This window comes from Pezoporus flaviventris, unplaced genomic scaffold, assembly GCF_033815535.1.
Source record: "Pezoporus flaviventris isolate CSIRO_AGI_PZ_B2104156 unplaced genomic scaffold, CSIRO_AGI_Pfla_v1 ptg000007l, whole genome shotgun sequence".
NCBI lineage: Eukaryota > Metazoa > Chordata > Aves > Psittaciformes > Psittacidae > Pezoporus > Pezoporus flaviventris.
Genome location: NW_026892555.1, coordinates 62542023 through 62557376, shown reverse-complemented (window position 1 = coordinate 62557376; position 15354 = coordinate 62542023). Strand labels below are relative to the sequence as shown.

Here is a 15354-nt window from a genome sequence, read left to right as displayed (position 1 = left end):
AAAAAGTTGTTAGTTTATGGGCAGGACAGGCTTTTCAAGAGCATAGAAAATCACTTGTAGACGCACTGCTAGTCTTAAGTTGCATAAACATGTACTATGGCATATTATCTGTAGAGTGATTTTCTGTAAGTCTGTGGTAACAGGATGCAGACAACAGGTTTCACAGGGATTTAACCATGGGGGATTTTTTTCCCCTTTAGCAACAAAAGTGAATCACTGATTGTATACATCATGGGAAAAGCCTGAGATAGCTCATTCAGTACCTCCCTTTCTACCCTGCCCATCAAAATGCCTTTCTGGCCAGAACCTTCCTCTGCTCTGTTGAGAAGGCAACGTATCATGTATAATCATAGAATCGTGGAATGATTTGGTACAAAACGTAGCAGGGGAGTGAAAAAGTAAATGAGAAGTTGGTAAATTCAAACTTCTATGTGGGAAACTGGCCAGAAACCTGGAGATGTAGGTAGCACAAGAGTGGTTGTGTGTTTTCTGCTGGAATTTTTAATTGGAAATGCAGTCAGGTTGAGAAGTGGAGATGGAGGTGGCAGCACAAAGCTGGGGCCACCTAGAGCTGATAGGGACTGCACCTACCCAAATACATATGGTCTGCTGTTGATATACTCTGGAGTATTCAGGCTGCAGTCTTTTCTTAGCATGCACTTGACTTTTCAGTTGTAGATAAACAGATCATCCTATCAGTACACAATCAAAAGATAGTATACCGATAATATTGAAACACTTAATATAATACAGTATGAATGCAGAACAAATGGAAACAGATGTGGTTGTAAAATTGTTCTCATCAATGTAACACTTAAATGAACTCTTTCTTCAATGAAAGCAGTGTATATAAATACTTGTAATACTATTGTACCTATTAAGGACTCCAAGTAAATTTTTAAAGAGCTCAGATAAATAATGTTCAGTGTAATCTTTATAAAGCTTCTAAGCAACACAATAGCTCAGTTTATTGCTTATGTTTGAAACTGAAATTGCTATTTATTTACAGTCTTTGGAGAGATGAATAACTTTTATTGTTATTATTATTTTCCAATAGCCACCTGCAGCACTGGCAAAGAAACTGATAATATAAACTATTTTGTATTGTGATTAAAAAGGTGGGCTCATAAGTATGCATATTTCTTTATAAAAGACTTCAATTTTCAAATGATCCTGATTTCCATAAGTTTTTTAAGGCTTCTTACTACTATGTGGTCTTTTTTCCACAAGTTTCTTCTTACACATACCAAAAGAAAACATTTTAATACTTTTCTATTAAATATAAAGAATATATTTATTACATTTATAATATACAATAAATATTTATAGTATTTTAACATTAACATTTAAAACATACTAAATCAACTGAAGAATAGTGGTTTCAGCCCACATTTTTTTCTTGCAATGTGAAACATCTTTCCAGTATAAAAAGTAGTATTTGTTATGAGGAGTTATATCCTCTGCTCTTGCACTGTGTTATGTGGTGTGTCCCTTTCCTCTTGCATGCCAAAGCACTGCTGAATACCCAAATAAAAAAAAGTTCCAATATCTAACAATTGTCAGAAGGAATGTTGCTTTGAAAAACATTTTGATGTATGTTGTAAGTTCAGGAAAATAATACCCAGAATGAAATCACGAACCATAGAATAAAGCAGGTTGGAAGGGATCTCTAGGAGGTTTTTGGGTCTAGGCTTTGTCCCTGCATTGCAGCCGGGGTAGTTTGCTTAGGTGACTCAAGGGCTTCTGCGGGAAAGCCCTGACCATCTCCATGAAGAGAGATTGGACATCTGGGCATCTGTTCAGGGTGCTTATTATTTGAGGAATGATTTCCTTCTGTTCAATCAGGATTTCTCTCCCCATGAGCTGCAGCTGTTATCTTTTGCCCCTCTACTGTGCACATCTGAGAAAAACCTTTCTCTGTCTTCATAACCGCTCCTGGGTTGTTGCTGACAGCAGTCACCTCCTTAGCCTCCTCTTCTCCAGGCTGAACAAGCCCATTGCCCCTAGCCATTCCTTATGCATCACATGCTCCAGCCATTTACCCATCACAGTGGCTCACCACCAGACCCTCTCCAGTTTCTCAAAGTACTTGTTGTTACTGGGGAGTGCCAAAACTGGACAGAGTGCACCAGACAGGACCTGACGAGTGCAGGGTGAAGGACAACAGTCATATACCTTGCTCTGCTGGCAGCCCTCCTGTAATGCAGGGCCCAAGCCTGCTGTTCCCCTGGACCCTCAGGTCCTTTGCTGCAGAACTGCTCCCCTGCCAGTCCTCCCCTAGTCTGTCATGTGGCTTTCCCTGCATCTTCAGCCTTCAGGAGATTGCTCCACCTTGTCAAAGCCCTACTTGAATGGTCATCTTGCCCTCCATCTTATGCTCAGTAACAACCTTCCTTTCCCTTAGTCCCTAAATGGGTGGAATAAATTTCATTACTTTTAGTTTAAAACATAATTTTTCTCCTTTTTTTTTTTTTGGGGGGGGGGGGGTGCCTTTGATAAGGAAATCATTAACTTAAAATAAAAATAACCTCACTGTAAAGGTTCAAATGTGTCATGTTCTCAGTTTTCCCTACATTTTCGTTTTTAACAGGTGAAATACGGTAATGAGATTCTGAGCACATTCAGTCTTTTTTTAATGTGTACTGTGCTGTCAAAGATCTGTTTTGACTCATAATGTAGATTTTCAGGAAAGATTGACAACTGATCCTTAAGTAGACCTTTTGAGGTTAGCATTTTACAAGATCTGCCTTGGAAAGAAAATGTGTAACAGCAATATATAGATTCAAGTGGCCTGTTAGTTACATAGTGTCTGTTTTCACAATGGCCAAACCAGAAATCCAGAAGTGTATTAACACTTAGAAATACCAATATAGACATTTTAAAACCCCAGTCTATCTGATTTTTCTTCCAGAGAAAGATATGTTCTGTTAGAAGTATGGCATACTGGCTTATACTTGCCTCTTTTGAACACTTTCTTACTCATCTGCCATTGCCAACCTTTCTTTTTCTGGCCTTTTAGGGTCTGATATTGTATGCAGGTATTCATAATGAAGGGTGTCTTAATCCTGTGTAAATGCAATTCACAGCTTTCTGGTCCAGCAGAGAAAAAGTCCTAAGTATCTGTGTGTAAAACAAAACACACAGTCACAAACAATAGAGGAAATGAACCTAAACAAGGGATTTAGGATTGTGTCATGGGATTACTGAATAATGTAAAACTGAGCTACAGGAAATCCTGATATGAAAGGAATAGTATAATGGTCTTTTCATTATACTGACTATTAAGAAAATGAATTGATCCTAGGTGGATAATTATCCAGGCTTGGGGTTTTTTTAATGTCTATTTTTAATGATCTTTGCAGCAGTGTGTGCCAAGTCTTTGAAGGTTTCTGTTATTCAAGGGTGGAGGGAGGGTTAGGTTGCTCTTGTGAGAGCAAGCAGCGGTTCACCACATACGCTGCTAGAAGCTCACTGCAGGAAAGGACTGAATTTCTACAGTGGTCAGAGCAAGCCATTCCATGAAATTCAAGGACAAGAAGGAAAGTAGCTGAAGCTTATGGCATTTAAAGGGTCTTCTGCATTGCTGGGTGGAAGTAAAGGCCAAGATGGTGTTCAAGCAGGGCACAGAAAAGTTTGTAGAATTGAAATCTATTCTTTCTTTTTTGTGTGTGCTATAAAGGGATTTGAAAAAAGATGCCGAAAAAACCTCATGAAGATTCAGCTCTAGACAAATAGGTAGAAAAATCACTTTGAAATCCAGATTTTCTTAGTTCAGGCTTCATCTGGAAAGAATTGCACACAAGGGAAGAAACATAAAATGAAAGATAATCCTTCATTTGACATGGTTATCTTCTTAACTGCAATTGCAACACCTCTGCTATTTCAGTTCACCTAGATTTATTCCTTCAAGCATACCCTTATCCATCTGTGTGCATTTCACACGCTTTGTTTTATTCTAGTGCTTCCATTTTACATTTGTAAGCAAGATGTGCCAATAAACAGATGAGTACCTGCGAAAGCTTACTATTGCAGTTGGCTATTGGGAAGGGGCAGCAAGCAGCACTCTGTCAGGACAAACCAGAAAAATACATTTGTGAGCAAATCCCAGATGGGCACAAATGCAGCAGCCTGTTCTGCTGGTTGGAAACATTAGTCTCTTAGCAGCCAAGCCCACTCCACAAGTCTGTAATGCTTTTCCTTTCTCTTTTTTCTCTCTTTTCTTTGAATCTACCATGGTTTTTAAGCACACAGAACTTCCAACAAACCACGTACACCTTGAAGCCTGAAAACAAAAAAGAGCCTTGAAATGTGTTCTGATCTCTGGGGATCTAATTAATTTACTGATAGCAGCAAGTGTTCATACAGCCTAAGCTCATTTCAGATTTGTCACATCATTTTACTAAACACGTTTTCTTTGTTACACCTAGTAGCCCCTAATAAATGAGTTGTACATTCTCATTCCGTATTTATTAAAACCACCTAGAAATTTTGTTTGGTTTAATTATAGCACTTTGTACTTTCCTGAAGTTAAAACGCTCTTCTGTTTAACTAATGGTGTTGATGAACGAACGATACACACGCAACTTCTAAAAGCACATTGTCACAACAAGCTGGTGCCTTTTTCATAGGATGTCAAAGCTCTGGTGACAGGAGACAAAATTAAAGTTTTTTCTAGTACATCAGAAAAACACCTGAATATGTCTTGTTGATGTTCCAGGGCTAAGCAAGAGAAAAGATTTGTTTGAGGACACTGAGCAGCAGCCCTCTCTAGCAAGACATCAACTTGGATTTACTACCTGTTTCAATCCCTTTGGTTAAAACCAGTAGGAATGTTATTGTGAAAAAAAGACTCCTGTAGTGCTCTGACTCTTTTTATTCCAATGTGACTTTTACAGCAAGCTGTTACAGCAAAAACTTGAAGCATTCATTCACTTCTTTCTGTTGTGAAACATCAAGCACTTCAAGGCATTGTTAGTACATGATTCTGTTAACTGACATTTTCTTAAGTGGCCAACTCTTTTCTTCTGAAGGTTGTGCTGAGCAGCCACACATCAGGCTGAAGGCATCAGCTAGGGCTGGAACTTGATGATTTCCAGCCCTAGCTATTCTATGATTCTCTATTTTCACAGGACACCAAGCAGGTGTCCTGCCATGTTTGTCACACAACAATTTATGCTGGCACCACTGCTGGACTTAAGGCAGGTCTTCCTGGAGGTTATTCCAAATAGCAGGAGTAAATAATTGAGAGCCATGAGAAATACACTATGATGTTTAAAAGTATTCTGGCATTTTTATTTTGCAAGCTTTCAAAAGGATTACTTTCTCTTTGAAAATTTCCATTGTTCTGGGTTTCTTTCCCAAGATCCTTCCTGATCTTGGGAGTCACTCCCAAGGAATAAACATACCTGTCAGAGCATTTGCCTGAGGGATGGGGCTAAAGCTTTGGCTGCCTCTAATTAAATATCTCTAATTGTATAACCTAATATTTTTATGCTGGGCATGTGAATTTAGAAATATGATCAAAACCTTTGCATCCCTTTGCCCTGAAGCTAGGTTTTCAGGCTAGTGCCTGTATCAGACTGGTGGATGGAGGAGTTCAGCCTTGGGGCAGAGCTGCCATTCATCAGTCATTCTGCACAAGTCATGCTGGACAGTGCTCATAGCCAAGCTTGGGAAACTGCATGTGGCACTGCTGTTGTGGACTGCTGTACATGGGCACAGTGCTGGTGGGAGCTAAGGCAGAAGTAAGAAGTGCTTAAAAGGTGGGATATCAGAATTTCACAGTTAGGGTCTACTCTCCTCTCTGGGTGCCCCTCCTACATATCCCTGTCCCCTTTCATGATCTTGAGTTTTTCCTGCCCTTCCCTTCCCCAGCAGCTCTCTGTATTGTCCTCTGCTGTCTTTGTGATCTCTTGCCAGCATGAAAGGAAAAGATTACAACCTGTGGCTTCAATTCTCTGTCCATTTTCAGTCTTCAGCTGTGAAGAAAAACAAAGCCCACAGTTCATGGCACCTCACACAGCTTCTCCTGCCTGCAAAAGCCCAGATAAGATTTCTGCCCTTTGAGGCCCTGCTTTTAGCTCATTAACACTGTCTGCTGCGTCTTCTCCCATGCTTTGTGTGCTGCTTGTACAGTCTGTGGGATGGTTCAGCCCCACGGAATGTGCTTTTTTAGCCTTGGTCTTTGACTTCTGCCTGGCTGCAGGACTCAGACTCATTGGTGGGGGATGTGGTTCCTCTCAGAAGGATGTATTTTCTGTCATCTCCTCAGTATCAAGCTGTTGTTTGCTCTCTGTGGCTCTCTGTCTTCAGATGATGGAACACGTTTTTAGCATTTCATAGTGGGTTCATTTGGAGATCTTCCAATACTTTCCTGAGCTGCCTTTTCATTACAGTCTGTGGTGGTGGTCCTGTCCTTTTGCAGGCACCCAGCCACCAGTTTCAATGTGTTTGATGTGCAGCATCAGAGCAGCAACTTGCTCTCCCACAGTTTTACCTTCCTTTGCAAACACTGAGCAGTTAAAAACATGTTTGTTTCATGTTTTCTATCGAGAACAGCACTCCCTGCATTTCACTGCTCTTGTCTCTCGATTTGGCGCTTCCTGCAGGCCTGGCTGTATTTTGGGAGTAGTACCAACCAGCTATGAGCAAGGACAATGTCACTGCACCCCATATGGACTCTCTAATGGGTACAGGTTTCTAACACGTGCTCCTGGCTCCCTCTCTGCCACCCTACTGCATCTATGGAGACTCTGCATCAGGGCATCATGTCACAGCCATGTTCTCATCTTAAGTCATTCCCTTTCAGCCCTCTGGAAGGCTTCAGACTTTTCTGTTGGAATAACAAAGCACAATAGTTTCAATTTGTTTAGGTACATCAGTCCAGTTCAACTGTTCATTATCTCATCGTGTACATAAACCACCCACTTTTACATGCCAGACAGCTCTGTCAAAGCATCTACACCAGTACCTTAATGGCCAGGTGAGGGCCAGGTGTACCATTTGGTGTTATGGCCTTAGGCAAAGAAGTAGCTAATGGCTTCAGGCAGACAATTAGATGCCATGCTGGAAGAGAGCATCTGAAATTGAACTTTTGAACTCAGGAGCTGCAATAAACATAGACTGGTTGTAAATTCTGGTTAATGCCTGGGCTAAGCAAAAGTGTCACATCCTGATATGTCCAGTTAATAAAGAGACATGAGACAGATTCAGCAGCTGGGAAGTTGGACTTCTGCAGATAGACCACAAACCAAGGGCCTGGGCTCTGGAGAGGTGTCCTGAAAGGCTGTGCCCTTGGACAGAAGAAGGGTGCCTGGAAGGAGGATGGTGTGGATCCTGGAAGAGGGGGCAGATGCTGGAGATCAGGGACACAAATGCCAGGGGATGCCCCAGCAGCACAGTTGGTTTTGTGGTCAGCAACAGCTGGTAACAGTTAGCCACAGTGAGGCAGGCACAGGACCATCCACCCCATCTCCCATAGGGAAGGGCGGTCAGTGCCTGGGGAGCATGTGTGCGGGCAGCATGGGTACGGGTGGGCAGCAGGCACGTATTCCACTGGTTGGATGGGTCAGTCCAGCTGGCGAGCCTCATCTAGCCTGTGGGTGGAAAGCACATATGGCTGCCAGCTGCTGGTGGTCTGTAGTGCCAGCAGGGCCCCAGTGGGGATTTGGTGTGCTTGCAAGCCTCCAGCAAATCCCAGCATCCAGACTGGCAGCAGGCTGGCATTTCGCTTACTCCCAGCCCTGGCAGTCACCAAGTCTGTCCTGCAAGGCTGTTGCAGCTGGTCAGTGGGCTTCTGCTGCTTCATGCTGCCCCAGCACTTACAGAAGTGTCACAAGTTCTCCTTTTGTCATTTTTGGTGTTGTTTTTTGTTACCATTTTCCTGCCTTTAGAAGTAAATTTTAAAATATGAAAAGAAATTTTTGTACGTTGAAAAGATTCTTGGAGCTAAGACTGAGAGCGTTTGTCAGAAAAAGGGTCAGGAATTCACAACTACCCCAAAGCAAGCATTTGGCAATGCTAAGAAAGTAAACATTTAAGATTAGATGCTAAATCTAAACACAGCGAATCACGCAAATGCATGCAGCTTCTAAGCAGTTTCAACTCTTGCCTGTAACGTCGCCAAAAGGAAGAAAAAAATACTTTCAAAACTCACCTTATTTGTCACGAGGGATGACAAATCCCAACAGTAATTGCAGTGCTACAGACCTTGGATGGTGACTACAGGCAGATTTAGTGCAGTTTGAACACAGAAATACAGATGGAATCAGCCTAGAGATACCTATACCAATGTGACAAGGAGGGGTGCATTCAGGCAGTGGTGGTTCCTGAGCTTTAAGGCTGTGCGAAGGTATCTGTAAGCACATAGCCAGTGTCATACGAATTAGGACTAGCTGTCTGCTCTTGTGTGTCAATAAATGTGCACAACTGCTGAGCCTTTTAGTTGCATATAGTAAATCCCGTTAAAGTCCTCATTAGGCTTATTAGGCTTAAAATCATGCGGGAGCACGTAGACAAAAGAGTCCTTCCTTTCCTGGGTCTAAAGTTTGCAACCATTACCATTTCTAGTAAGAAAAAATATCATATGTTCATCATATTGATATTTAGCGGCTTCATGAGTGCTTTGAGGTGGGTCACTAAGAGGTACAGAGACTTAATACTGGGGCAGTGCCATTAGGTGCACTTAAAAACCGGCTTGTACTAGAGGTGTTCTTTTGTCTAGCAACAACCTGAAGTTCACAGGCATGAAATATTACTGGCAAAATTAGCAGCTGTAAATTTTGGCAGCAAAAGCTGCTGGTGGATAAAGAGTGAAAGGTACACTGGCCATCTTCAGTGCTTCTGCAGCATGGAATTGGGTCCCACTGCAAGATCTGTTACTGACTTGAGACACACATACATCTATTTAATAGTTTGATTGTACCTGGAACAGCTGGAAAGAACATAAAAACCTTGGCAAATTGGTAGCTCAGGGTTTTTTTTTCCCACCCCGTGTTTTATAACAGTGAATTGTGATGAAGCTAGCAGCAGCTTCTAGAAGTCAGACCATGTGCCCTGTAATGCAGAGCTTTCTGGTAAGGAGAGGATCATGTACCCACTGGCACCTCCTCAGGGGATGTATAGCAGCTCTTCTTGCTCTCACAGCATCAAGAGGAGCTCAACTGAGCACTGGACGTGCTACCCACCTTGGCCCAAGTTCTGCAGCCAAGCTTTTTACTTTTCCCAGGCAGAGCAGAGCTTACAGAGCAAGGTGAAACACACAGAGAAACTGTCATTCAAACACAGAGGTTCAGTTAAAAAGTAAAATATTGATTAAAACAAGGGGGCTGGGGATTTGACAGCTGTAAAGGTTTCCTGTGACATTCATACCCGTACAGTTTCAGGCCTTTTTGCTGGGGTAACAAAGCTGTCTAACTGAACACAGGTAAGTCACAGCCCTACCTACGTCTTCGGCTGCCCTACATTTGTGAGGTTAGGAACCAGCTACATGCTAGGTCTTCATTTTTCCTACTTTCATTTTAAAACCCTAGATACAAATTTTATGGGAAATGCCACATCTAAAACAACCGAAGTGTCAATTGGATGCAGTATAAAATAATTCAGATAGCATAATCCTGTTTTAAATACAACATAAAAGCCCCCACTGTTAACTTTCAAAGGTGTAAATGAAATGTTGAAATGACACACTTAACTGAGCATATTGATTCTGCACAACCTCTGAAATAGAAAATATCTTGTTACTGATTAACAGAAATGGGAATCCTTTTCTGTCTGTTTCCCTCTCAGGGATCCTGACGACCCCCAAAAATAGAATATTCATCTGGTTTTGAGAACAAGCATCACAAACTGTTATATTAATGTAGTAAATCTTCCTAGCAATGTGTTATCAATTTTCAGGTGTTAATCAATGAGATTGATATCACAGTAAAATGATGAGAAACATCAATGCATTATTAAAAAGCACACTGAAGCACTGATTCATGATTTTGTACCTTCTGTTTAGAAGCCTGAGACATCAACAGATTTTTCAGTGTCCTCATGCAGCACGCTCTTCTCCCCTGGCATTAGTGTATGAGCTAGTGTTTGATAAGGATTCAACATAACTTAATTCTTGTTTGCTGGATGTCAATTTTGTTTTGCTGTATGTTTGAATTAACAGGTGTGTATGTAATATAGACTGCAGTGGATACAGTTTTAATCCTGTATGTGCTTCTGATGGAAGTTCCTATAACAATCCATGCTTTGTTAGAGAAGCATCGTGTCTGAGGCAAGAGCAGATCGACATCAGGCATCTTGGACACTGTTCAGGTATGCTTAATTTTGGTTTTATGGTCAATGTAAGTTGCGACATAAGTGAGCTTGGTACAGCTCTCCTGTTCCCATTTTTGATCAGAAGTCACTGATCCAGTTATCAGCGAACTCCTGCCTGTATTTTAGAGTTTCTGACACAGAGGTATGTTTGCACTACATATATACGTGCTGTGTTTACATTACCTTTCTTTGGCTGCTGTTACCTGGAAAGACAAGGAAAGCTCTTACGAGGATCTAAGTGATAGTCCAATGTGTCTTACATGAGGGGGTGGTAAGAAGTATGAGAGCAAAAGGAATACCAGTGGAAGGGAAATGTTCCGTCTTGCTGCTGTGGGCTTTACAATGTGCTTCCAAGGTAAGTCAAGTTGGCCCTGATTGCACAAATACCCCTTTCTTTTTCCCATGTTGGAATGATCCACTGACTCCCTCTGGTCTACTGCCTTATAGTTAGTCATGTGCATGACTCTTCAGTTCTGGGATGTTGCAGTTAGGACTTTCTCATGGGAATAACAGCTTTCCACCATCTCTTTGCCAGTTACATCTAGATCTGTAGCTTGGACAATTCCAAAACCAAAAGCAGACTGTCACCAAAATAACCTAGGCCTATACCACAGAAAAGCTGTAGTTCAAAGCCTACAGCTTAAGGTGTGCCAAGTCTTGGTCTGGACAGTGGGTTACTGACCTGGTGCGCAGGTTTTATGGGAGGAACAATGTGGGAATGTGTCCAGTTTTGCTGCAATTTAAATAATTCTTTGACTGCTATTCTGGCTTCTCAATGTAGTGGTCTGGAAATAAGCCTTTCCTAATAGCTATCAATGCATGTATTTATCTAGAAACAGATGACACGAACGCTGCTGGAAAGAAAGAGGATGGCATGCAGTATCGGCCAGAGGTGAAAGGTACTGTGCTAACTGTGTTGTTTGATTACAGTTTCACAAGACTGGAAAACAGCACACAGGTCCCTTCTTGTCTGCCTTACAGCTTTGATTTCTGTAACCGAGACAGAGCTGTTAACAGCTTCTTTCTTACAGCGGGTTGCAAGGCTGGAAAGAAGATGTGCAGGATTTTTTGTGAGTTTTGCCTGCTGTATTCATCTAAGATGCTCAGCTGCTCAGCATCCTATGCAGTGGTCCTAGGCTTAGACTCCCCACAAGTGCTGTGAAAATTATTGGAAGACACCAAGCTGACATTCCTGATGCAATGACATAAGCCTCCCTCCTGTGACCCCATCTTTTGTGTTAACTTCTGGGGAAAAAAAAAAGCAGATTCTGTATTTGTTAGGTTATTTCAAAATATTTTTCAGTAAACTAATATGCTGACTGACACTGCTTAAAAATGTTTTACCTGTATGAACCTTACCTTACCTTTAATAACCTTAGTATAAATGAAATAGGGCAGAGTTTCACTTTCTACTCTGTTATTTTACCTGGTAGTAGCCCATGTGTTAGGTACATTCTCAGAACAAAAATATATGCTTCTGCATGTCATGACTCTTGCTCAAAGTATGGTTGTCCAGGAAAAAAATGCCTCTGTCTTTTTCAAGTTACTGACAAAAGGCAGATCTGCATAGGTCTTAACCTTTTCTCCCCTTTTCTCACAAATAATGGCACTGTTAGAACAGAATAGAATAGAATTATTTCAGTTAGAAGGGACTACAGAAATCATCTAATCAGCCTGACAAATTCAGGACTGACCAAGCTAAAGCATGCTGTTAAGGGCATCATCCAAATGCCTCTTAACTTAAAGCACTGGCAGGCCTGGAACATCAACTACCACTTTAGGACTCTTGTTCCAGTGTTTGAGCACCCTCTCTGTGAAGGAATGCTTCCTAAAGTCCAGTCTAAAGCTCGCCAGCACAGCTTTGAACCATTCCCACATATTCTGTCCCTGGATACCAGTGAGAAGAGACCAGCACCTCCCTTTCCACTTCCCCTCCTCAGGAAGCTGTAGAGAGCAATGGGGTTGCCCCTCAGCCTACTTTTCTCCAAACCAGACAAGCCCAGAGTCCTTAACCAATCCTCATAGCACATTCCTTCCAACCCTTTCAGTCCACAGACACCCACTACAACATCTCCTTGGTTTTGGTCCCCCCACCCCTCACCCAGGGGCTCTCAACCACATCAACACTAACTGTAAGGGCTGCACAGTCAAACCTTTTCCTTACATACAGCGTGACACCTCCACCTCACCTGCCTTGCCTATCCCTCCTGAACAGCATGTAGCCTTCCTCCATCCCAGCACTCAGTCATGGGATTCCTTCCACCAAGACTCACTGACACCAATTACGTCAGTTCTGGGAACTAATCAGCACTTCCAGTTTATCCTGCTTGTTTCTCATATTACGAGTGTTGGTGTACAATCATTTCAGGTATGTTCCTGAGACCTCTGTGCACCCAGGAGCAGTACAAATATTCCCAGTAGTATTGCCGCCCTAGGCGATGTCATGCCAACCCTTGGCTTATCTACTGCAATGCTGCTGTTATTCCCTTTCCCCTCTGATTCTAATTTAAAGCTCTCTCAATCAGTTCCTCCAGCGTATGCCCAAAGTTGCATTTTCCTCTTCAGGGCAGGTGGATCCTATCAGGAGCTTGTGTCTCAAAGGCTCTGTCATGGTCTAAAAACCCAAAGTTCTGGTGCAAGAACCAGTCCTGGAGCCAGGTATTGCTATCCTGGGCTCACCTGTTTCTTCCAAAGTCTCCCCTCATTGTTGGGAGGATTAAGGAAAACGCTGCCTCTGCTCCTAAATATTTCAGCATTCTTCCCAGGGCTCTGAAATGTCTTTTGATTGACCTCAGACTTTTTACTGCTACATCATCAGTACCCATGTGAAAGAGCACAAATGGATAATAGTCTGAAGCTTGTACTAAGCTCTTTAATCTTGTGATGACTTCCCTAATTTGGGCCCCTGAAAAGAGGGTCCAATCTTCAAATGGGATGCTTCCATTCTGCACAGGAAGGAATCACTGATGCTGATAGCTTGTTGTTTCTCCTCAGTGCCAGTCTTAATACATGCTTTGTTGTGAGGGGTGAGTATCCTCTCTGTTAGCTCTGGTCTTTATTTTTTACTGTCATTATGCTTGTTTTGCCTTCTCATGGCATCTCAGAGTAAAGCCATCCTACCATGACATTCGACATTCCTTTCACTCTTCTTGAAAAGCCATTCATTTCCAAAAAGCTCCGTATATTTTTCTTTTTTCACAAAGTCTCTTATTTTCATTCCATATGATGTACCATTTGGAATGGTTTAATGTCAATTTTCACTTACATTTTGAAGGCATAAAAGGCACCAAATGCAGTATACATCTTATTATGTGATGTAATGAAACACCACTTTTGGTTCCTATTCAGAAGAAGTTACAGCCTTTTATTCATTGCGTATAAATCGCTCTTGAAATCTAGTTAGTGGAAAAAACTTTGTATATAATTATTATTATTAATGTGTACAGCTTGTGCAGTCTCAATTTTGTCAAATGATGTGCACAGAGGGAATATGCCTTGTGCAGAAATAGTGTTTTGAAATTTTTCAATGCAGCAGTCGTGTCTCTCGAGATAGTGAAAGCTGGCTTTGAATTACTTTTTCTTCCAGTACAAGAGAATAGTCCACACTTCTGTTTGCTTTTGCTTTAAATTCCTTTGGGTTACTCTTGTTAAAGCCTGTTCTTTGAATGCTTAACACCTCCTAGTCTCTAGAACCGCAGCCGTGGCAGTCTCCCCCTCCCGCAGTGCAAGCGGCTTACTAAAGTTACATCAGTAAAGTCTCTTTTCCTAGATTCAGCTGGCTTGCTGGTTTCGTAGTACCAACACGAGAATCAGGGTTTCAGGTGTTGTGCATGCCTCTTCCTTCTTCTGGTGAAGGATCTGAACTAATATATCTGGTCACTCTTTCATGGCTCCTATACCAGTTAAACCTTTCACTTTGAAGCTATGAAGCAGTCTTGTAGGCCTCTCAGACTAAAAAAGGATTCCCATCAATAGGTGGGTAAATGTCTGTTTTACACTAGGAATCACCTCCTACATTTAACAAGTTTTGCCTCTGACTTGGGTGGCCATGGCCATCCCACCTTTTAGGGGTCGCATCTTTCACTGGGCCTCCCATTCTGCATTAGTGCGTGCATTAAAACGTGCATGGCACAGCTATATGAACAGAGTAAGGCCAAGTTGGACAGAGCCTTGGGTAACATGATCTAGTGTGAGGCACCCGTGCCCATGGTAGGGCTTTCCAACTCTAACTGTTCTATGATCTATAATTGTACGCAGCTTGTTATTAGCCTTGGATCGGGACCAATTACAATGACAGTAATTACTGCTTGGAGGAGGGAGGCAACAGTTTTGGGATGAGACATCCCCACTTTTCTCCTCTTAGACATGCCACAACATAGTCTATTGCATCAGGGCAATGGTGGACATCTTGTCAATGTCAGGCAATGTTCTTCCCTTTTATCAAGTCTTCCGTATCTTTGAAGCACAGCCTGAACCAACAGACTTCCTTATGTCTAAAACCTCTAATAGATTTTCTTTTTCTCCTAGAAAAAATTAGAAAGCATTTCAGAAGATGTTCAGTGCAGACCTAAACCAGCAGCTCTTTCTTGCTAGTGTTATTTCAAGTATCTGCAATTGTATAAGATTTCTTCTTCAAAGTCCCTTTTTGCTTGGCACCTGCAGTTCATTATAATCTTGTACTTGTGATGCTATAGTCTATTGCTATGGAAATGAACATATTCCACAATTACACTCACATCTTTAGATCCCTGCTCTATAGAGAATTCTTTATGAATTACCAAGTGTTTAGGACTTTTTTATAGAAAAATTTTGGGGAAAGAATGGTTGAAAATATATGCAGCTTTAGATAGTTTTAGTAACAACACAGAAGCATGAAAGATGTTGGCACAGAAGGGACTGCCTTCCTGTGCTGAGCTGTGCTGAGTTCCCTCTCCATAAAACCATTTCTCTGAGGAAGACCGGTGTTGTAGTGTGTTTTATTTCAGCTATAGTGACCAGTGGTACCAGTCAGATCTAGGCTTTATGGAGTTGTTTTCTGCCCAG

The 15354-nt window shown here is 41.8% G+C and overlaps 2 protein-coding genes across 2 annotated transcripts in view; one reads left to right on the top strand and one right to left on the bottom strand.

Annotated features, from left to right (window-relative positions):
- Positions 1–15354, bottom strand: part of LOC133267073 (dynein axonemal heavy chain 5-like) — a 459819-nt gene that overhangs the window by 260170 nt on the left and 184295 nt on the right. The gene's annotated exons all lie outside the window — the stretch shown is intronic.
- The window catches only part of TMEFF1 (transmembrane protein with EGF like and two follistatin like domains 1), a 119815-nt gene that overhangs the window by 96973 nt on the left and 7488 nt on the right, over positions 1–15354 (top strand). Inside the window, exons 6-7 of the mRNA XM_061449008.1 lie at positions 10160–10308; positions 11145–11210. Coding sequence (XP_061304992.1) covers positions 10160–10308; positions 11145–11210 — 215 coding nt within the window. The remainder of the gene's footprint in view (positions 1–10159; positions 10309–11144; positions 11211–15354) is intronic.